Source organism: Oncorhynchus masou, chromosome 22 (genome assembly GCF_036934945.1).
Source record: "Oncorhynchus masou masou isolate Uvic2021 chromosome 22, UVic_Omas_1.1, whole genome shotgun sequence".
Lineage (NCBI taxonomy): Eukaryota > Metazoa > Chordata > Actinopteri > Salmoniformes > Salmonidae > Oncorhynchus > Oncorhynchus masou.
In genome coordinates this window covers 15,665,320-15,689,069 of record NC_088233.1, presented here as the reverse complement: position 1 = coordinate 15,689,069, position 23,750 = coordinate 15,665,320, and the positions used below count along the sequence as shown (strand labels likewise).

Below are 23,750 nucleotides of genomic sequence, written 5' to 3'. Positions count from 1 at the left end.
TGAACGTAAAACACACTATAAGCTACAATATTTTTAAGCCACATATAAATACTTTTTAAAAAACATTTTCTCTCTGGCTGGCAGTTACTGGTACATTATTGGCAAATTTAAACAGTTGAATACTTTATAGTGAGTGCAACATTATGATAAATGATGATGGCAATGAAACAAAGCAGACAACGCATGAAGTCATTTATTTCCGATAGGTATTTGATTTATTGTGGTATTATTGTCATTTTCTCATTTACAAAAAAGTGCACTAAAATACATTCCAGTTAACATTCCAAGTACTGAACCCATTGTAAACACCTGATGCTTTACAAATAATTTACAGTGTAAAAGCTCTTCATATCAAGACTGCTCTAGACATCTGAACTAAAATGGATATAAAGTAGTAACAAATCTTGCATAAGCACTGTGTTTTACCTGACTGGCTTAATGATCATGGCAGCTGTTGGAGAGACAACTCAGACTCACGTAGTACTAACAAACTACATAATGATATCCTAAACCTACATCATTATCTGGTTATTGGCATTAAATATGTGCCTTGAGTAATGTGTGGTATCAAGTACAGTATCCATATATCTACTACAATACAGTATATATCTATAAATCCAGGCTACTTAAAATGTATGTTCATTTCAAAAGAAATGCAACATATCATCTTTTTTTTTTTACAGTAACAGTCAAGGGCCTGGTCATATGAAGAACACAATATCAGTTAAAGAGCTCTGTTTAGGGAAAATAAATGGAATGGCAGTACAGTGCACCACAGGAAAAGCAAAGGCCTTTTGTATGTTTTTGTCAGGTTACCAGCACAGCATTTAGTTTTAAGTGTGGTAGAGAATAGAAAATAAAATAAGTTAACTTGATATTAGAATCTTAGTTTAGAAACAAGCATTAGAAAAGTCCAGCAAGCATTTTGTGAGCAGTTTTACTTCCACATAACATCGGTATAAATTGGTGTTTGGGTCATTATGTCAGCTGTGAACATTACAGTTGTCGTGTATTTACAGTATATGAAATAGAATCAGTACTGTTAAAGGCAATGGCAAAAGTTAAACAAATTAATTACTGTAAAAACATAGTGACACTCAACTATCAACTACAACCATCTATCATTCAGCAGTATACAATCAGAACACATCTATGTTGTTGGCTGTTGCTGGCTAAAGAGATTAATTTCCAAAGGATTCCAGTCAAAGGCTCTGAGGTCTTTGTTCAGATAATTTTGAACATGTTCACAAATCTGAGGAAGTCATGACATGTGGCAAATTAACAACTGGCAAGAAGCAGAACGTGGAAGACCACAGTGCTTTTCAAATTCTCATAAGGAACACACAAAGCAAAGCAAATTCTCATAAGGAACACACAAAGCAAAGCAAATTCTCATAAGGAACACACAAAGCAAAGCAAATTCTCATAAGGAACACACAAAGCAAAGCAAATTCTCATAAGGAACACACAAAGCAAAGCAAATTCTCATAAGGAACACACAAAGCAAATTCCAAATTCCAATAATAGGTAAGGTACATGTTTGTTAATAAGGTACACAATTTCCCCTAAAAGGCACAATGATGCACAGTAAATCTTAGGTCAATTAAAATCCAAAGGCTCAAATACTTCCGTAGGGCATATGAAGTCTGTTTCAAAATGTGATACTGTTGCCATTAGCTTGTTGTCCTTGACGACTTAGTACAAAAAGATAATACATTTTTTTTGCAAGTGGCCCATGCATCAAAACGCAGGCAATTCCACCTAGCTGTAAAGAAATGGATATGAGTCTGAGGTTACCAGAGACCAGACTAGGGGCTCCACTATAAGGAACGGGCCGTGTCTGTACTCATACAGTGACAGAATATACAAAAAGAAAAATACTTCAGAAGGCAAAAAAGTTTAAGACTTCCTAGATAGAGTGTCAGAAGACTTGTCGGGCCATTCTTCGATTGGACTGATCTCGATGGGGTCGAACTGAGGGAAGACCACGAAACACAGCCTCTGTGCCACGTAGGTTGCTGACTCTGTGAGAAAACAGGTCCCATGTTTAGCATCACAAAAAAGTGTCTGACCAGACCACTAACGTAGTATTCCTTTTAAATGCCATATATCTGGGTCTCCTTAAATAAAGAATGGTTTAATACTTGTTATATATAAGGTTTAGGGAGTTTGAATACCATTAAAAATATGTGGTTGAATTCAGAAATTCAGATATTTTGGGGGGCAAAGAAAGAGGCCAGGATTACTAAAACAAGCATGTATTTGCAGGACTCAAGAGGACACTCACCGATGAAGTCATAGATACACTTTGGCTTGGCTTTCCAGTGCACCCCCAGGAAGTAGACTGGTACACCAGTGAGCATGATGACCAGCCCAACACCACAAACTACAGGCTCAGAGTACAGGCTGAAGCCCAGTAACAGGGCCCAGAACATCAGGTAGGTGATAGGAACAAGTAGGTTTACCTGATGAGAAGGGATTTATTTTCATTTAATTTTATTTCCCCTTTATTTAACCAGGTAGGCTAGTTGAGAACAAGTTGTCATTTGCAACTGCGACCTGACCAAGATAAAGCAAAGCAGTGTGATACAGACAACAACACAGAGTTACACATGGAGTAAACAATAAATGAGCCAATAACAAAATAAACAAGTCAATGACACAGTAGAAAAAAGAAAGTCTATATACAGTGTGTGCAAAATGCATGAGGAGGTAGCAATAAATAGGCCATAGGATTGAATAATTACAATTTAGCAGATTAACACTGGAGTGATAAATGAGAAGATGATGATGTGCAAGTACAGATACTGGTGTGCAAAAGAGTAGAAAAATAAATAAAATAAAAACAGTATGGGGATGAGGTAGGTAGATTGGATGGGCTATTTACAGAGGGACTATGTACAGCTGCAGCAATTGGTTAGCTGCTCAGATAGTTGATGTTTAAAGTTGGTGAGGGAAATAAAAGTCTCCAACTTCAGCGATTTTTGCAATTTGTTCCAGTTACTGGCAGCAGAGAACTGGAAGGAAAGGCGGCCAAATGAGGTGTTGGCTTTGGGGATGATCAGTGAGATATACCTGCTGGAACGTGTGCTACGGTTGGGTGTTGTTATCGTGACCAGTGAAGTGAGATAAGGCGGAACTTTACCTAGCATAGACTTATACATGACCTGGAGCCAGTGGGTTTGGCGACGAATATGTCGCGAGGGCCAGCCGACTAGAGCATACAGGTCGCAGTGGTGGGTGGTATAAGGTGCTTTAGTAACAAAACGGATGGCACTGTGATAAACTCCATCCAGTTTGCTGAGTAGAGTATTGGAAGCTATTTTGTAGATGACATCGCCGAGGATCGGTAGGATAGTCAGTTTTACTAGGGTAAGTTTGGCGGCGTGAGTGAAGAAGGCTTTGTTGCGAAATAGAAAGCAGATTCTAGATTTGATTTTGGATTGGAGATGTTTAATATGAGTCTGGAAGGAGAGTTTACAGTCTAGCCAGACACCTAGGTATTTATCGTTGTCCACATATTCTAGATCGAAATCGTCCAGGGTGGTGATGCTAGTCGGGTGGGCAAATGTGGGCAGCGAACGGTTGAAAAGCATGCATTTTGTTTTACTAGCGTTTAAGAGCAGTTTGAGGCCACGGAAGGAGTGTTGTATGGCATTGAAGCTCATTTGGAGGTTAGTTAGCACAGTGTCCAAGGAAGGGCCAGAAGTATACAGAATGGTGTCGTCTGCATAGATGTGGATCAGAGAATCGCCCGCAGCAAGAGCGACATCATTGATATATACAGAGAAAAGAGTCGGCCTGAGAATTGAACCCTGTGGTACCCCCATAGAGACAGCCAAAGGTCCGGACAACATGCCCTCCGATTTGACACACTGAACTCTGTCTGCAAAGTAGTTGGTGAACCAGGCGAGGCAGTCATTAGAAAAACCAAGGCTATTGAAGCTAATAGAAAAACCAAGGCTAATACGGTGATTGACAGAGTCGAAAGCCTTGGCCAGGTCGATGAGAACAGATTGTGTTTTTATAATGAAGAGAGAGTCAACATGACGTCTCACCTTCCAATGAATCACCCGAGTGAAGAGGACAGAGGAAAATAGCTGCTTCTACTCTGTTTTTAACAGGTGATGAGGACAGGTTCACTGTGTTGCTGTAGTTTGTTATTTTTTGTCAATTACTGTGTCAATCATTTATCAGAGGGGCCATGATTGAACCATGCCTGTATTAATAATACCTTAATTGGTCTGTAAAGTTTGGGCTTCTTCCATCGGTAATAGAGCAGGCCTGCGATGGTGACTCCATAGGAGAGGTAGTTGATGAAGGACACATAGTTGATCAGGTTGTGTGTCTCTCCTATACACAGGATTACAATGGTGGCAGTACACTGCAAGACAGAGAATGAGGGAGAGAAGGGAGAGAGACAGAGGGAGGGAGAGAGAGAGAGAGAGAGAGAGAGAGAGAGAGAGAGAGAGAGAGAGAGAGAGAGAGAGACCGTTATTGACGACATAAGGTAGAGGGATATAGGACCTGCATGTTGGCCACTGAGTGTCGTTTGAGAAACAAAACATATAGTAGAGACGTAGTAGTGTTAGGTAGTCTTACGCAGCAGAGGAGAGCAGGGATAGGGGTGCAGTTCTTAAAGTGGATCATAGCCAGCAGGCTGGGTAGATGTCCCTCTCTGGCACCAGAGAAACACAATCTAGAAAGACAAATAAAAACCTAGAGGGCTTATAAACATTTAATTTACTTAAAAAACACACACACGCCTCCGTTTCTATGGCTATGTCTCAATCCAAAGGCTGCATCCTTGTGGATTGAGACAAAGCCAGTCTAGAGGACACCATCCACCGGGGTTGACCCCTCACCTAGAAGATGTGAAGAGGTAGCCGTTGATGCCTCCAAACGTAGACAAGGCTACAGAGATGGGCATAATGACAGAAAACATCCCCAGCAGCTTCTCTCCAAATGTCTGCAGCAGAAAAAGAAGGTTTACATTTAAGACACAATTCAAGCCAGGGATAACTCTTGATATACAGCAAATTAAAGGTAATCTCTATGTAAACATGCATTGTGTTGAACATTCATTAAAGGTCAATAAATCAAATAAGGGCACCATTAAAGTACAGTACGCAATGCAGTTTTTGTCATTTTGCAAAGCAAAGCAAACAGCGTTACTCACAACAGCCACAGCATTGGATGACAGCAGCTCCTCGGGTGACATGGCGGAGAAGTAGGCGATGTTGGTGAGCGTGTACACAAAGGTCACCAATGGGATAGAGATGTAAATGGCACGAGGTAGGTTCCTGATGAGGTAATCCACACGGTACACAAACTACCGATGAGGTCATCCACACGGTACACAAACTACCGATGAGGTCATCCACACGGTACACAAACTACCAATGAGGTCATCCACACGGTACACAAACTACCGATGAGGTCATCCACACGGTACACAAACTACCGATGAGGTCATCCACACGGTACACAAACTACAGATGAGGTCATCCACACGGTACACAAACCATTGATGAGGTAATCTACACTGTATACAAACCATGCAATCAACACACAGTCTCATATATCATGCACTGTTAGAGAAATAAGAAGGCAGCTGATATGCAAAATATAACTCTATAGAATGTTTTCCTTAGCAATATGTTCATTGATATAACATCACAACATACAACTATGCATCACTCCACAATGCTTGCTTTCATGCATTCACAGCCGGACTGCATATTCAGTACACAGCATTGGATTGATAAACAGAATAGAATAGAATGCAAAGGAAAATATATCTTGGTGAACCAGAAGCTCACCGTCGCGGTTCAACCACTTCCTCTGTGACATAGTTCAGGAAGTTCCATCCACTGAAGGCGAATGAGGCCTGAAGGAAAGCCAGAGCGATCTGCCCAACCGAGGGAGTCGTGCTGAACTCAAAGGCCACCTGAGGCGTCAGTCCCTCGTAGTTACCTGGAGAAGTACAAATTCACCATCAATGTCTGGGGGGCTGTTTTAGGGAAATAGCTTGATAGTCTCTTTGACCATTTAAAGGTGCTATTGACCTTCGGCACCTGGGTCATGTTCAGTAGACACAAAACCGAAGAAAGCAAACGGAAACGGGGAGGTACTATCTGAACTTGCTAAATAAGATACCTAATACTCATTTTCTGTTGCAAAACGTCATACATGTCCCAAGATTGCTATAATGAAAACCAATCTAGAGAGAGGGTGAGTGTGTGTGTGTCTCACCCTTGCAGATCTGCACCAGGCCGACCACTATGATGAGACCCAGGGCCGCCAGCTTCCCCACCGTGAACACATCCTGGATCCTGGTGGCCAGACGTACACTGGAACAGTTCACCCAGGTCAGGAACACTGCAGACACACACACACACACACACACACACACACACACACACACACACACACACACACACACACACACACACACACACACACACACACACACACACACACACACACACACACACACACACACAAATACTTTAATGTAATTGTCCGGTGAAAATCTGACTTTTGAAACTTCTGTTAACTCATACCCAAATAACGTTGTTGACTCGTCCTATACTCGTATTTGTGGCCAAAGCATAAATTGGAGAAAAAAAACAGTAAAAAAAACACCTCAAGCATGTATCTCAAACAGAATGTTTAAAAATGCTTGCTATTTCTCATTGAGGCTTGCATTAATATTTTTTATGATCAGTATATGCCCACACCATTCTGTTGTTGGGGTACGCCCACATCATTCTGTTGTTGGGGTAAACCCACACCATTCTGTTGTTGAGGTATGCCCACACCATTCTGTTGTTGGGGTACGCCCACACCATTCTGTTGTTGGGGTTCGCCCACACCATTCTGTAGTTGAGGTACGCCCACACCATTCTGTTGTTGAGGTACGCCCACACCATTCAGTTGTTGAGGTATGCCCACACCATTCTGTTGTTGAGGTATGCCCACACCATTCTGTTGTTGGGGTACGCTCACACCATTCTCTTGTTGGGGTACGCCCACACCATTCTGTTGTTGGGGTACGCCCACACCATTCTGTTGTTGGGGTACGCCCACACCATTCTGTTGTTGGGGTACGCCCACACCATTCTGTTGTTGGGGTACGCCCACACCATTCTGTTGTTGAGGTACGCCCACACCATTCTGTTGTTGAGGTACGCCCACACCATTCTGTTGTTGAGGTACGCCCACACCATTCTGTTGTTGAGGTACGCCCACACCATTCTGTTGTTGAGGTACGCCCACACCATTCTGTTGTTGAGGTACGCCCACACCATTCTGTTGTTGGGTGCCCACACCATTCTGTTGTTGACGCCCACACCATTCTGTTGTTGGGGCCCACACCATTCTGTTGTTGGGGTACGCCCACACCATTCTGTTGTTGGGGTACGCCCACACCATTCTGTTGTTGGGGTACGCCCACACCATTCTGTTGTTGAGGTACGCCCACACCTTTCTGTTGTTGAGGTACGCCCACACCATTCTGTTGTTGGGGTAAGCCCACACCATTCTAACACAGAAAAGCTGCTTTTTAGCATACTTAAATAATAATAAAATTGTAAAGAAAACTATTTCCTATAATAATTAATTATAGGTCATATTTCATAGAAATCTGGAAACACTGGACAGTTACTTTAAGGCAAGCATTTATTGAGAAAACAAAATACTATTTAAACCCAGGTATAGAATATGGTAGCCTAAGAAAGTTACCAACAATGATTAGTCAAAAGTCATGTTTGTCCTCACATAGGGGAGCTCTCGCCCAATCGGAATGTGGCATTAGGGATGCCAGGCAAGCTGTGAGGTGCACAGTAATGTGACATGTTCTATCCCAGTCAGTCAGGGCTCACGCCTGGGCACATGGTGTTGGTCGTGCGGCAGCGGCCTAGCAGTTGCCATGGCAGACTGGAATGTGGGAAATGGTAAGGCAAAGGGGTGGACACGATTGTTTCACCTCGTCCATCACTGTCATTGGCTTGCCTCTCTTTCTCATGGTGGCCTGGCTCTCACAAACAAAGGCTAGGTGTCAAGGCCCCCAAAACAAACCGCTTCCGATGCAACAGAACAAAACCCAGAGAGGACAGGCGGGCAGGTCCCTGAAGAGGCTGAGAGAAAGCTCACGTTTTCTCCAGATCCTTGGCATCCAGTCCCTCAAAAAACAAGTGAGAATAATGGCCCCTAAAAGCAAGGAACACAATAAAAAAAAACATGGGCCACAATGCTGTTGGCTTGTTGGCTTTTCCGCAGCTCAATCATGGTACAATGGGGATTTTGTGTTTTTTTCTTTTCTACTTCATGGGGTTCAGTGGAGGTACAGTGGAGGTCCCCTCAGGCTTGTTGCCAAGTAATTAGTAATACTAGCATGTCCAAATTGTAGACAGAGTGAGGGGTGCAACCCTGTGGAAAGCAATACACAAATCACAGGCGACAAAATTGGCTCTAACTTTAGCGAATAGGACAGACACTGTACATGACATTGAATTTAAGTCCAAGTTCCTTCAGGTTCACAAAAATGGTTGCAGTGACGTCATTCGAATGTCTTTTGTGGCGTCACAGTCAACTTCGTTGTAAAAGGATGTTTTTAGATGTATTTTTAGCGACCAATAAAAGGATGTCTATAACCACCTAAAAAACAAATGTCTCCTTGATAAAGAACTTAAAACTAATTTACAACCAGAGAATTAGGCCACTAGGACATCCCATGGCATATTTTGCCCATTGGGATGATTTTATACATACTTTAGAAACTGTACTCTTCATCAGTCTTTGTTTCCCTAACTTTCCGGCTCACTCTTCCCCCTCCTGTCTCCCCCTTCCATTTTCTATGTGATACACCATGCATGTTAATATCCCTGTCTCCCCCTTCCATTTTCTATTTGATACACCATGCATGTTAATATCCCTGTCTCCCCCTTCCATTTTCTCTTTGATACACCATGTATGTTAATATCCCTGTCTCCCCCTTCCATTTTCTATTTGATACACCATGCATGTTAATATCCCTGTCTCCCCCTTACATTTTCTATTTGATACACCATGCATGTTAATATCCCTGTCTCCCCCTTCCATTTTCTATTTGATACACCATGTATGTTAATATCCCTGTCCCCACCTTCCATTTTCTATTTGATACACCATGCATGTTAATATCCCTGTCTCCCCCTTCCATTTTCTATTTGATACACCATGTATGTTAATATCCCTGTCCCCACCTTCCATTGTCTATTTGATACACCATGTATGTTAATATCCCTGTCTCCCCCTTCCATTTTCTATTTGATACACCATGCATGTTAATATCCCTGTCTCCCCCTTCCATTGTCTATTTGATACACCATGTATGTTAATATCCCTGTCTCCCCCTTTCATTTTCTATTTGATACACCATGTATGTTAAAATCCCTGTCCCCACCTTCCATTGTCTATTTGATACACCATGTATGTTAATATCCCTGTCTCCCCCTTTCATTTTCTATTTGATACACCATGTATGTTAATATCCCTGTCCCCACCTTCCATTGTCTATTTGATACACCATGTATGTTAATATCCCTGTCCCCACCTTCCATTGTCTATTTGATACACCATGTATGTTAATATCCCTGTCTCCCCCTTCCATTTTCTATTTGATACACCATGTATGTTAATATCCCTGTCCCCACCTTCCATTTTCTATTTGATACACCATGCATGTTAATATCCCTGTCTCCCCCTTCCATTTTCTATTTGATACACCATGCATGTTAATATCCCTGTCTCCCCTTCCATTTTCTATTTGATACACCATGCATGTTAATATCCCTGTCTCCCCTTCCATTTTCTATTTGATACACCATGCATGTTAATATCCCTGTCTCCCCCTTCCATTTTCTATTTGATACACCATGCATGTTAATATCCCTGTCTCCCCATTTTCTTCCATTTTAATATCCCTATTTGATACACCATGCATGTTAATATCCCTGTCTCCCCCTTCCATTTTCTATTTGATACACCATGTATGTTAATATCCCTGTCTCCCCCTTCCATTTTCTATTTGATACACCATGCATGTTAATATCCCTGTCCCCCCTTCCATTTTCTCTTTGATACACCATGCATGTTAATATCCCTGTCTCCCCCTTCCATTTTCTATTTGATACACCATGCACGTTAATATCCCTGTCTCCCCCTTCCATTTTCTATGTGATACACCATGTATGTTAATATCCCTGTCTCCCCCTTCCATTTTCTATTTGATACACCATGTATGTTAATATCCCTGTCTCCCCCTTCCATTTTCTATTTGATACACCATGTATGTTAATATCCCTGTCTCCCCTTCCATTTTCTATTTGATACACCATGTATGTTAATATCCCTGTCTCCCCCTTCCATTTTCTATTTGATACACCATGTATGTTAATATCCCTGTCTCCCCCTTCCATTTTCTATTTGATACACCATGTATGTTAATATCCCTGTCTCCCCCTTCCATTTTCTATGTGATACACCATGTATGTTAATATCCCTGTCTCCCCCTTCCATTTTCTATGTGATACACCATGTATGTTAATATCCCTGTCTCCCCTTCCATTTTCTATGTGATACACCATGTATGTTAATATCCCTGTCTCCCCCTTCCATTTTCTATTTGATACACCATGTATGTTAATATCCCTGTCTCCCCCTTCCATTTTCTATTTGATACACCATGCATGTTAATATTCGTCTCCCCCTTCCATTTTCTATTTGACACACCATGCATGTTAATATTCCTGCCTCCTCTCTGAGAGTTTTAAAAGGCTTAGAGGCAATTGTTACATAAGATATATTTTACTCTGTTGCACCAGATAAACTTCCCATAAAACATAACACAAGCATGCACGCACACACAGTCAAACACACGGTGCAGTACTCACATAGACAGACTGTTGACAGCAAGCGTGTGGCCATGTAGGGAGGGACACAGTCTGGGAAGACAGGCTGTAGGACATAGTTAGAAAAGGTCAGGGCGATGACAGCCAGGGTGGTAGGGTACATGATGAGCACTGCACTCCACAGCAGAAGGAACCTAGGATGGGAAAGAAACAGAATTGAACAGAATTGTATTTGGGGTAAAAAGTAATGCATAGGCTACATCAACAACATGTGAATTTCATCACAGAGAAAAGCACATGAAAGTATCAATTAAAAATGTATTCCCAAAGTAGTCTGCATTGATCCAACCTAATGTTACATATTTCATAATCAGCTTGCAAACTATACACATTGGGTGTGAAATAAACTGTAGGTGTGGAAGACAGAGGTACCTACCCAACAAGGCCTCCAAATATTTCTGTGACGTAGGAGTAGTCCCCCCCTGACTTGGGGATGGTGACCCCCAGCTCAGCATAGCAGAGGGAGCCCAGGGCAGCTATACATCCCCCTAGTATCCACACAATCAGGGCTAGACCCACTGAACCCGAGTGCTCTAGAACCCCTTTAGGAGATATGAAGATTCCAGAACCTATGATGTTCCCTGTGGAGAGGGAGAAGGTATTACTAGAATTACTAGAATGCATACAATGTAAATATTGTTTAAAAATATACACTACCGTTCAAAAGTTTGGGGTTGCTTAGAATTTCCTTGTTTTTTAAAAATCACATTTTTTTGTCCCTTAAAATAACATCAAATTGATCAGAAATACAGTGCAGACATTGTTAATGCCTAGCATTTTAAAAGGCTAATTGAACATTAGAAAACCCTTTTGCAATTATGTTAGCACAGTAGAAAACTGGTGTTCTGATTTAAGAAGCAATAAAACTGGCCTTCTTTAGACTAGTTGTGTATCTGGAGTATCAGTATTTGTGGGTTCGATTACAGGCTCAAAATGGCCAGAAGCAAAGAACTTTCTTCTGAACCTCATCAGTCTATTCTTGTTCTGAGAAATGAAGGCTATTCCATGCAAGAAATTGCCAAGAAACTGAAGATCTCTTGCAACGCTGTGTACTACTTCCTTCATAGGACAGCACAAACTGGCCCTAACCAGAATAGAAAGAGGCGTGGGAGGCCCCGGTGCACAACTGAGCAAGAAGATAAGTACATTAGAGTCTCTAGTTTAAGAAACAGATGCCTCCAAGTCCTCAACTGGCAGTTTCAATAAATAGTACCCGCAAAACACCGGTCTCAATGTCAACAGTGAAGAGGCAACTCCGGAATACTGGCCTTCTAGGCAGAGCTGCAAAGAAAAAGTAATGTATCAGACTGGCCAATAAAAATAAAAGATTAAGATGGGCAAAAGAACACAGTCACTGTACAGAGGAACTCTGCCGAGAAGGCCAGCATCCCGGAGTTGCCTCTTCACTGTTGACGTTGAGACTGGTGTTTTGTGGCCAGATGAGGACTTGTGAGGCGTCTGTTTCTCAAACTAGACACTCTAAAGTACTTGTCTTCTTGCTCAATTGTGCACCGGAGCCTCCCACTCCTCTTTCCATTCTGGTTAGGGCCAGTTTGCGCTGTTCTGTGAAGGGAGTACTATACAGCATTGTACGAGATCTTCAGTTTCTTGGAAATGTCTCGCATGGAATTGCCTTCCTTTCTCAAAACAAGAATAAACTGACGAGTTTCAGAAGAGTTCTTTGCTTCTGGCCATTTTGAGCCTGTAATCGAACCCACAAATGCTGATGCTCCAGATACTCAACTAGTTTAAAGAAGGCCAGTTTTATTCCTTCTTTAAATCAGAACAACAGTTTTCTACTGTGCTAACATAATTGCAAAGGGGTTTTATAATGATCAATTAGCCTTCTAAAATGATAAACTTGGATTAGCTAACACAACGTCCCATTGGAACACAGGAGTGATGGTTGCTGATAGTGGGCCTCTGTATGCCTATGTACAGTGCCTTGCGAAAGTATTCGGCCCCCTTGAACTTTGCGACGTTTTGCCACATTTCAGGCTTCAAACATAAAGATATAAAACTGTATTTTTTTGTGAAGAATCAACAACAAGTGGGACACAATCATGAAGTGGAACGACATTTATTGGATATTTCAAACTTTTTTAACAAATCAAAAACTGAAAAATTGGGCGTGCAAAATTATTCAGCCCCCTTAAGTTAATACTTTGTAGCGCCACCTTTTGCTGCAATTACAGCTGTAAGTCGCTTGGGGTATGCCTCTATCAGTTTTGCACATCGAGAGACTGAATTTTTTTCCCATTCCTCCTTGCAAAACAGCTCAAGCTCAGTGAGGTTGGATGGAGAGCATTTGTGAACAGCAGTCTTCAGTTCTTTCCACAGATTCTCGATTGGATTCAGGTCTGGACTTTGACTTGGCCATTCTAACACCTGGATATGTTTATTTTTGAACCATTCCATTGTAGATTTTGCTTTATGTTTTGGATCATTGTCTTGTTGGAAGACAAATCTCCGTCCCAGTTTCAGGTCTTTTGCAGACTCCATCAGGTTTTCTTCCAGAATGGTCCTGTATTTGGCTCCATCCATCTTCCCATCAATTTTAACCATCTTCCCTGTCCCTGCTGAAGAAAAGCAGGCCCAAACCATGATGCTGCCACCACCATGTTTGACAGTGGGGATGGTGTGGTCAGGGTGATGAGCTGTGTTGCTTTTACGCCAAACATAACATATTTGCATTGTTGCCAAAAAGTTTAATTTTGGTTTCATCTGACCAGAGCACCTTCTTCCACATGTTTGGTGTGTCTCCCAGGTGGCTTGTGGCAAACTTTAAACGACACTTTTTATGGATATCTTTAAGAAATGGCTTTCTTCTTGCCACTCTTCCATAAAGGCCAGATTTGTGCAATATACGACTGTTTGTTGTCCTATGGACAGAGTCTCCCACCTCAGCTGTAGATCTCTGCAGTTCATCCAGAGTGATCATGGGCCTCTTGGCTGCATCTCTGATCAGTCTTCTCCTTGTATGAGCTGAAAGTTTAGAGGGACGGCCAGGTCTTGGTAGATTTGCACTGGTCTGATACTCCTTCCATTTCAATATTATCGCTTGCACAGTGCTCCTTGGCATGTTTAAAGCTTGGGAAATCTTTTTGTATCCAAATCCGGCTTTAAACTTCTTCACAACAGTATCTCGGACCTGCCTGGTGTGTTCCTTGTTCTTCATGATGCTCTCTGCGCTTTTAATGGACCTCTGAGACTATCACTGTGCAGGTGCATTTATACGGAGACTTGATTACACACAGGTGGATTGTATTTATCATCATTAGTCATTTAGGTCAACATTGGATCATTCAGAGATCCTCACTGAACTTCTGGAGAGAGTTTGCTGCACTGAAAGTAAAGGGGCTGAATAATTTTGCACGCCCAATTTTTCAGTTTTTGATTTGTTAAAAAAGTTTGAAATATCCAATAAATGTCGTTCCACTTCATGATTGTGTCCCACTTGTTGTTGATTCTTCACAAAAAACAAAAAATACAGTTTTATATCTTTATGTTTGAAGCCTGAAATGTGGCAAAAGGTCGCAAAGTTCAAGGGGGCCGAATACTTTCGCAAGGCACTGTAGATATTCCATTACAAAAATCTGCCAATTCCAGCTACAAGGTTTTAGAACACCTAATCATTCAAGGATTTTTCTTTATTTTTACTATTTTCTACATTGTAGTATAATAGTGAAGATATTAAAACTATGAAATAACACATTTGGAATCATGTAGTAACCAAAGAAAGTGTTAAACAAATCAAAATATACTTCAATTAGCCACCCTTTGCCTAGATGACAGCTTTGCACACTCTTGGCATCTCTCAACTAGCTTAACTTGGAATGCTTTTCCAACAGTCTTGAAGGAGTTCACACATATGCTGAGCACTTGTTGGCTGCTTTTCCTTCACTCGGCAGTCCGACTCATCCCAAACCATTTCAATTTGTTTGAGGTCGGGGGGTTGTGGAGGCCGGGTCATCTGATGCAGCACTCCATCACTCTCCTTCTTGGTCAAATAGCCCTTACACAGCCTGGGGGTGTGTTTTTGGTCATTGTCCTGTTGAAAAACAAATGATAGTCCCACTAAGTGCAAACCAGAAGGGGTGGTGTATCGCTGCAGAATGCTGTGGTAGCTATGCTGGTGAAGTGTGCTTAGAATTCTAAATAAATTCCAGACAGTGTCACCAGCAAAGCACCCCCACACCATCACACCTCCTCCTCCATGCTTCACAGTGGGAATCACACATGCGGAGATCATATGTTCACCTACTTGGCGTCTCACAAAGACACGGCGGTTGGAAATTTGGACTCATCAGACCAAAGAACAGATTTCCACCAGTCTAATGTCCATTGCTCGTGTTTCTTGGCCCAAGCAAGTCTCTTATTATTATTGGTGTCCTTTAGTAGAGGTTTCTTTGCAGCATTTTTACCATGAAGGCCTGATTCACGCTTCTCCTCTGAACAGTTGATGTTGAGATGTGTCTGATACTTGAAACATTTTAAGCTTTTATTCGGGCTGTAGTCTGAGGTGCAGTTAACTCTGGGTCTTCCTTTCCTGTGGCGAGCCAGTTTCATCATAGCGCTTGATGGTTTTTGCGACTGCACTTGAAGAAACTTTCAAAGTTCTTGAAATGTTCCGTATTGTCTGACATTCATGTCTTAAAGTAATGATGGACTGTTGTTTATCTTTGCATTAAGAAGGACATAAATTCCACAAATTAACTTCTAACAAGGCACACCTGTTAATTGAAATTCATTCCAGGTGACTACCACATGAAGCTGGTTGAGAGAATGGCAAGAGTGTTCAAAGCTGTCATCAAAGCAAAGGGTGACTACTTTGAAGAATCTCAAATATAAAATATATTTTGATTTGTTTAACACTTTTTTGGTTACTACATGACTCAATGTGCTATTTCATAGTTTTGATGTCTTCAAAAATATTCTACAATGTAGAAAATAGTAAAAATAAATACAAACCCTTGAATTAGTAGGTGTGTCCAAACCTTTAACTGGTACTGTATATATTTATCTGACTATTATAAAATCTGATAAAACTGTATCATGTGATTGGAAACAAAGAAAAACACTAAACAATACATTGAGATCTAAACAACAGATATATTGCAGTGTGTAGAAAGTGGGGATATTATATAATCTGGTCTATACACTTCCGATTGAGCTAGCTAAAGGGTACTCACTGACTTATCCTCACATCAACCCTGAAATGATATGGCTCTCTCTCTCTTCAGATATACTTGAGAAAAATATCCTCCATGATGATCATTACAAGTTAACACATCGTCCACAGCGGACCTCAGAAATGGAACAATTATACTGTTGATGTGAGTGAACAGAGCTTTAGACAGGAGATCAAGCAGTCAAAGTAGGAAGTGCTCAAGAGGCTTGCTTCAACATCAACCACACTCATTGAAGTAATAAAATGAGCTGGGTTCCAATATGGCTGTACCATGTCCAAGGGAAATGGCCCCGTTGAAAAGTAGTGCCATTATGGAATTGGGTGCCATTTTAGACGCAGACCAAGTGTATCCCAACCAACACATTCAGGGTAGAGCACTCAGAGTAGCACAGCAGAAGGCAGCCAAGTGGCACAGACCTCCATTACATAACTGGACATAAATTATTTACTCTTAACTGTCGAGCTCAGGCATGAGCCATCTGCAAGAATTGAATTCAACTCATCTCCTGCATTATTTCTAGACTCTACATGGCCGGCTTTCATTTAGGTTTGTGCCCCTGTCAGAAATGCTAATACTGGGATGTATAACTTTTAAACAACAGGGTGGATGCCAGCATAGACTTCCTGGTCTGGATTGCTCAATTTGTCCAATCACAGTTGGTGGTCTGTACTGTGTTTCTCTTCCACACACGCATTGGTGCATCAATTTGTGTACTATTTTCTATGATTGTGTTTTGCTTTTCGTGTTTTGATGTGCATAATATGGTGTATAGTGATGTGTGTAGTGTATATTTATGTGTATACAGGGCTCATCTGTGAAAGAGACCGTGGTCTCAGCATGACTCCCTGTCAAAATAAAGGTTAAATAAAAAATATCTGCATTCTGTGGTGGAACAGACCTTCCAGGAGTCAAAGGGATTTTCACTTTTTTCTCCAGGACCGATCTTGATGAAAAAAAGTTTCATTAATGTGACTTATCAAAAGCCACTAGAGTAGGTTGAGGCCTGCTGTGAGGAAATGTAATTGAAAAAACATAACTGTCAGTAGAAATGGCATAGAGCATAGGCCTATTCTTTACACTTTAGACTTTCAGTTTAATAACCATTTTACAGTAACTCTAAAACAAATGTAAACAGTCAAGTCAGAACATATGTAATAATGGCAACAGAGCATGCTGAAATCTTCAGCATATTTATCATTAGTCTGAAAACCAAAACCACCTAAAATTGACTTTATTAGTCATGATACATATGCATATTCCAGACTGTATAGTGGGATTTACATTACTGTAAATCAGTAGCGATATTTTGGGATTACCCCAAATCAGTCATGTAACCTGATTACTTTGGCCTGATGAGGATCCATCTAACACATGTGGTGTGTCATTGTAGTGGCCTCTGACTTGTGGACTCCCTCAGGTGGAACAAATTTAAATTTGCTAATTTTTTTTCCAATGCTGAATTGAATGTCATTGCGAAAACAGAAAGGTGTCATAATGTATTTTTTGCAAACATCTTGAACATTTCTGAATGTAAAAGTAATCCATCTAGTTTTTTAAAAGTATCTGTAATCTGATTACAATATTTCTTCCTGGTAATGTTACTGGTTAGTTCGTTTTTTTGTAATCAGATTACATGTCAGTTATTTTACTCTCCAACCCTGTGTAGGTGACACTTGGGTTTATATCTTAATTTGCACCCTTCAACAAACAGATTAGATTTATTAAAGCAGTCCCTGCCATTTCTTCTGCTTCAGCAGAAATTTTGCCTCTGCTTGACAACCAATGTGCTACTTGACTGACTTAATATATTTGGGCCACGTAAGCATTGAGGTAGATATTTAATGCACATATTTATTTGTCATGTTACCACACGATCAAATAATACCATATTCTTAGCATCACAAGTGAGAAGATGGGCCTATTTCTAAACATTAAACTTGTGACTAAATATAGGATATTAACTTGAATAATAGGCCTACATAATCCATCGTTGGAAAACTTCATTCAGTAAGGGCAAATGTTGTCAATAGCAAATTTACAACGTTATTTTATAAAGTGCGCATTCAAATAAAACAATGAACAAACACCCCCTAAGTCTCTAAAATGCAAAACATTTTTACCAACCTTACCTATGATTATTGTACAGGCGCTTAAAAGTCCTATTTCTTTTTTCAGAGTCACTCTATCGGGGATTTCGTCACGCTTGTTGTTCCCATCTTTCAAGATCTTCAGTGCAGCCAACGGCTCTTGCCGTGAGCAGATACTTCTTTTCCGCTTTCCTCCATCCATGTCTGCAACCATATCAAAGGCTTTCTCGAATCCCTCTCTTGAACTCACACACGGTATTGATGCACACTGAATAGGGTGCGCTTGCGCAATAATCTGCCGCTGTCCAGGGTAGAATGCTAACTACCCCACTCTCGTGCCATGGCCCATCAAGTACTTGATCGTCGCTGCGCAGGACTTTTCGTACAATCACTCAACCTCACTCGAAGATCCCCTCGAACTTCGAAGTCCATAGTTTCACCATACATATTTGATTATACCAAATGTTCTGTTTCAATACCGGACATGATAGGATGGCATGCTTTTTAGCTGAGGCTTGCAAACATCATAGTTTGGTGAACTCTCAAATTTGAGTAAACCCCCCATCTTGAACACAACTGTGTGTGCATAATCTCGACTGCTCAGTGTTCATGCCCTCCTTTCAGAGTACACACATTCTCTTCATCAATGTCCTCAACTATCAGAGTATTACATCTTGTGAATTGCAGTCATAGAAAATACATGTTAAATAAAACTATACAACTGTGACCACAGTGAACATAAGCACTCCATTATGGAGTAATAGAGTATACTAAATTATTGACCAACTGATCAATATTTTATAGGGGATGAAAGAGCAAATGCAATAATGAATTGAACAAGCATACACACCACCTACTATGCCTTATCTACTACTACAGTACAAACGGACTACAAATAAAAGTAGCCTAATCATCCTCAACATAATTACTATTTCCAATTCTAGGGGGAAAAAATACCATAAATAGATTACAAAACATATGGATGACAGGGACCCCCCCCAAAAAAACACATCATTAAAATCATGTACCAGCTTTATAATTTACTTGTGAACATATTTTAGCAAATACTCTCCTCTGTGTACATTTCATGCCAGATACACTCCTACATTCACACAACTCTGCCCCTCTGTTGTCTTGTTTCTAAAATTAGCCTGTCATGTTACATTGATGCAACTCTGAACAGCCTCCTGATGAGAGAGCCCACATTTGAACTGTCCGGGAGAGGAAACCCAAAGAGGAGGGCTCACGCCTCTGCTCCACCAGCGCACGCATCCCAAAGGCGGCCTTCTTCATGCTTCCCTTCCTCTCTAAAGGACCCTAGTGGAATTTAGGAAGTCAAGTTGTGCAGTCGTACCAGGTCTTTTCTCTGCCTCTCTCGCTAACACCACAGACTGCACAATAAAGGGCCTGGATTCAGCTGATCCTGTTAGAAGGCCAATAAAACGGCCAGCTGCTTTGTGTGCAGGCAGGGAGGGAGGAAAGACGAACACTGCCAGCAGTGTGCTGCGACGCTTAAAGGAGGAAGCCGAGCAGAAAACCAATACGTCACAGGAGCCACTCTGGGTAACTGGATGGTGGACAGAGGGAAGGAGTGATAAAAACAAAGAGAAGACTTCTTCAACCAAATGCTTTTTAACTGCCAGTAGAGTAGACTGCCTTTTAACTGCCAGCAGGGTATTATCTCATGGTGAAACGCAGCATCACACTGGGTCAAAAGTTTAGATGAAGCACAAAATTGAAATAGATATTTTATTTAACCTTTAAATAGGCAAGTCAGTTAAGAACAAATTCTTATTGACAGTGACAGCCTACCCCTGCCAAACCCTAACGACGCTGGATCAATTGTGTGCCGCCCTATGGGACTCCCAATCACAGCCGGTTGTGATACAGCCTGGAATCAAACCAGGGTCTGTAGTGACGCCTCTAGCACGTAGATTCAGCGCCTTAGACCGCTGCACCACTCAGGAGCCCATATCAATAAACAAGCATAAAATTTGATTTGAAGCAAACAAAGTCTGTCCTGTCCAAATGCATTAACACTCATAAGATCCCAAAATGAGTAAAGTTAATTTTTTGGGGAAGAAATGTAGTTCCAGTTCTTAAGAATGGGGGAGCTGAGGTAGGAGTCAATTCATTCAGTCAATTCATGCTTTGGCCAGCATGCCAGTGTTAGTTCCTGTTGGATTTGGAAGGGATGGAATGGCATCACAGAGAGAAGTCACTGCCCAGGGAAACCTCCACGCAGCCAACCCAGGTCACATGGTCAGAATGGTATAAAAGGCAGTCCTGACTGTGGTAGGGAAAGAAGCTGTGCCAAGAAAGTGTGCCTTCATTGAAGCGGAATGCTTTAGTGCAAATGGATTGGATTGAACTAAGCCAGGGGATCTGCCATTTCATTGAAGTTATAAGGTTTCCCTGTAGGCTCTAACGTCGGTTGGAAAAGGTACCTATATTGTATTACCATTTGCACCTGCAATCAGTTCAAGTAAAACAGTCCTTGGTTAAGGTTGATTTATTCCAATTGAAGTTTATGAATTGTTCTGGATGAGGAAAGAGCATCTTCTACTCCATCTTGTGGTCAGTTACACACACACTTTTAATGTAGCTCTGATGTTTTGTGCAACACATGATATTGAGGATCCTTGGGACCCCTTCATTGAAGTTTCAATTTACAATGGTTAGGTAAGGGTTGGGGTTAAGGGTAGGGATATCCCAAGGATCCCTAATAGCAGTGACCCATATTATAGGCCCATGGGTCACAAGAACTGCAACACATTTTTTCATTACACAGAGAGGCACCAAAGCATTCTGTTTGTATATACTTGTATCATAGAGATGTGAAGAAACAAACCATAAATTCCACTAGATTTCCAACTAAGGAAGTCTCTCTAGCTTTACAGCATTGTGTCAGGTTCACTGTTGCCCTCCTTACACACTTGAACATATAACAAGTATTGATTTGTCAATGAGCTGTGGTGTTTGGTCAGAATCAGACCAATGGGTCGTGGAAGAAGTTGCGTATGTGCTGAGCCGTGGCCTGGCCCACGATGTGTTCCAGTTCGTGCGTTCCTGCGTTGCACAGCTGGTGGATACTGGAGTAGTGCTGGAGCAGGGCCATGGCTTTGACCTTCCCTACCCCAGGGATCTGCTGAACCAGGGACATGATCAAGGGGTCTAGCAGCCAAGACACACTCCTCCTGCGGAACGGGTTGTCTTTACTTTCTCCGTGCACCTGCAGAGGAGAGGACAACTCATTAGTCAACTGTCCTCATACATGGTTAGACTATTATCATTTTTAAACTGCATCGTTGGGAAGGGCTCATAACCAAGCATTTCACTGTGAAGTCTACACCTGTTGTATTTGGCACATGACAAATAAAATTTGATTTATTGAGTTCTAAATGGCTGTATGCCAGTTTGAGTTTAATGCGCATTTATGTAACCAGGAAAACACTTGTAAAGTGACAATTCTAAACACAACTCTTCACTCGTTTTCTCTCGTGTGAAAGTATGACTTACAATTTGTGAGAGTAGCTGGGAGGCTTCAAGCTGGCTGGCAACAGGTAGCAGTGTCAGACCAAGCTCAAACACCACAAACTTCTGCATGGCTGAAAAGTACTGTTCGCTGAGCTGGGTCTTCTCCACCAGCACTATGCCCTGGAGGCTGCTGTTGGCCTGCAACAGAGAGGGGAGAAGATTAAAACATCAAGGAAAAATGGAAGACGTAGCATGTACATCAAAATATTAGTCATTCAATACAGAATGTAGCAGCAAAATCAAGTGTGTAGTAGTAGTGTAATAGTGTCGTGCCGAACACCAAAAGTAGACTTACATTTCTAAACCTAACAAGTTTTCTTTTGTAGTTGTTTCCAGCCACAATGTCAGTTTCAGAGACATACAAGATGCAGCTCTTGTTAGATAGATGAAAGTCCACCACGCCCAGTTCTTCTTCAAATATTGTTTTCACACTTCCAGTTCCTGAAATCAGGAATTCAACGACACCATGTTCAGAATGTAACAAACGAGAAGAGACTTTATTTACAGTCACTCAGTATTTACTATCTAATCGTCATGTCTTATATTAAAACAGACATGAAGCGACATTGTGCGCTAGCACTGACAATGGGGTGTCCGCTGATAATATCGATTGTTTGTTCCTACTGGTAGCTAGTGTATCGATTGTTTGTTTAAACTTGTCTGTAAAATGTATTTCAGTTGTAATATAACGTAACTTCAATGACATGTGTAACTAATAAAGTAAATACAGACTGACTGAGGTTGGGCGGGCTAAGTTGTTTGTTTACAATGTTATCTAACGTTAGCTAGCCAACCCTTAGCCACAGGTTAGTTAATATAATAACTTTAGTTGCCTTCGCTACTGTAGTTACTCTCTGGCAAGAGACTTAGCTACTGTTACCTTTCAAACTTTGCACGAGGACTGAGCTTCTCCACTTCTCGTTGGCAATAACATGCCCATACGGGGGAACGGCGTTCATAAGAACGGGAGGTTTTATCGCCATTTTGACAACGATATGTCAGCTCTTCATTCAAAGCAAAGTTAGCTTTCCTCCAAATTTTCAATATCTAACTCTTCTTCGATGAGGTTTAACGGCGGTTGGCATCCAATAAATGTTGCATTACCGCCACCTACTAGACTGGAGTACAACTCCCTTATACCCCCTTAAACAAATACCATAACACAATACTTTAAAAGAAATAAACACCACCCTACTCCGCTATTTAAATCTATTTAGTCCTACCTCAGGTCAACAACCTCAAAGGATGGGACACCACCACTTAACACACCCTGTAACTCTTCTGATTGTATTTTATTAGTTTATTTAACCTTTATTTAACTAGGCAAATCAGTTAAGAACAAATTATTATTTACAATGACAGCCTACCAAAAGGCAAAATAATGGGTGTTAAATGTGGAGGATGAGGGCTGTAGTAGATCTCTCAGATAGGGGGGAGTGAGGCCTAAGGGTTTTATAAATCGGCATCAACCAGTGGGTCTTGCGACGGGTATATGGAGATGACCAGTTTACAGAGGAGTATAGAGTGCAGTGATGAGTCCTATAAGGAGCATTGGTGGCAAATCTGATGGCCAAATGGTAAAAAACATCTAGCCACTTGAGAGCACCCTTTCCTGCCGATCTATAAATTACGTCTCTGTAATCTAGCATTGGTAGAATGGTTATCTGAATCAGGGTTAGTTTGGAAGCTTGAGGAAACCAAGTTTAGATTTAACTTCAGTCCGCATCTTTGATATGTGCTGAGAAAAGGACAGTGATCCGTCTAGCCATACTCCCAAGTACTTGTATGAGGTGACTACCTCAAGCTCTAAACTCTCCGAGGTAGTAATCGCACCTGTGGGGAGAGTGGCATTCTTCTTATCAAACCACAGGACCTTTGTTTTGGAGGTGTTCAAAACAAGGTTAAGGGCAGAGAAAGCTTGTGGGACACTAAGAAAGCTTTGTTGTAGAGCTTTTAACACAAAATCCGGGGAGGGGCCA

General features: G+C 41.3%; 2 protein-coding genes across 2 annotated transcripts; both read right to left on the bottom strand.

Annotated features, from left to right (window-relative positions):
* Positions 1-197: 197 nt before the first annotated feature.
* Positions 198-18,533, bottom strand: slc7a10b (solute carrier family 7 member 10b). Its single transcript, XM_064929392.1, has 11 exons — positions 18,277-18,533; positions 11,332-11,536; positions 10,938-11,089; positions 6,256-6,381; positions 5,823-5,976; positions 5,180-5,303; positions 4,866-4,969; positions 4,603-4,699; positions 4,235-4,384; positions 2,288-2,465; positions 198-2,024 (listed from the first exon to the last, which is right to left on the bottom strand). The coding sequence occupies exons 1-11, from the start codon at positions 18,446-18,448 to the stop codon at positions 1,900-1,902; spliced, it is 1,587 nt and encodes a 528-aa protein (XP_064785464.1). The 5' UTR covers positions 18,449-18,533; the 3' UTR covers positions 198-1,899.
* Positions 18,534-19,969: 1,436 nt separating this feature from the next.
* faap24 (FA core complex associated protein 24) lies at positions 19,970-22,836 on the bottom strand. The gene is made up of 4 exons (XM_064929391.1): positions 22,652-22,836; positions 22,067-22,212; positions 21,754-21,909; positions 19,970-21,466 (listed from the first exon to the last, which is right to left on the bottom strand). Exons 1-4 carry the CDS (start codon positions 22,752-22,754, stop codon positions 21,224-21,226), a joined length of 648 nt encoding a protein of 215 aa, XP_064785463.1. The 5' UTR covers positions 22,755-22,836; the 3' UTR covers positions 19,970-21,223.
* Between the last annotated feature and the right edge of the window lie 914 nt (positions 22,837-23,750).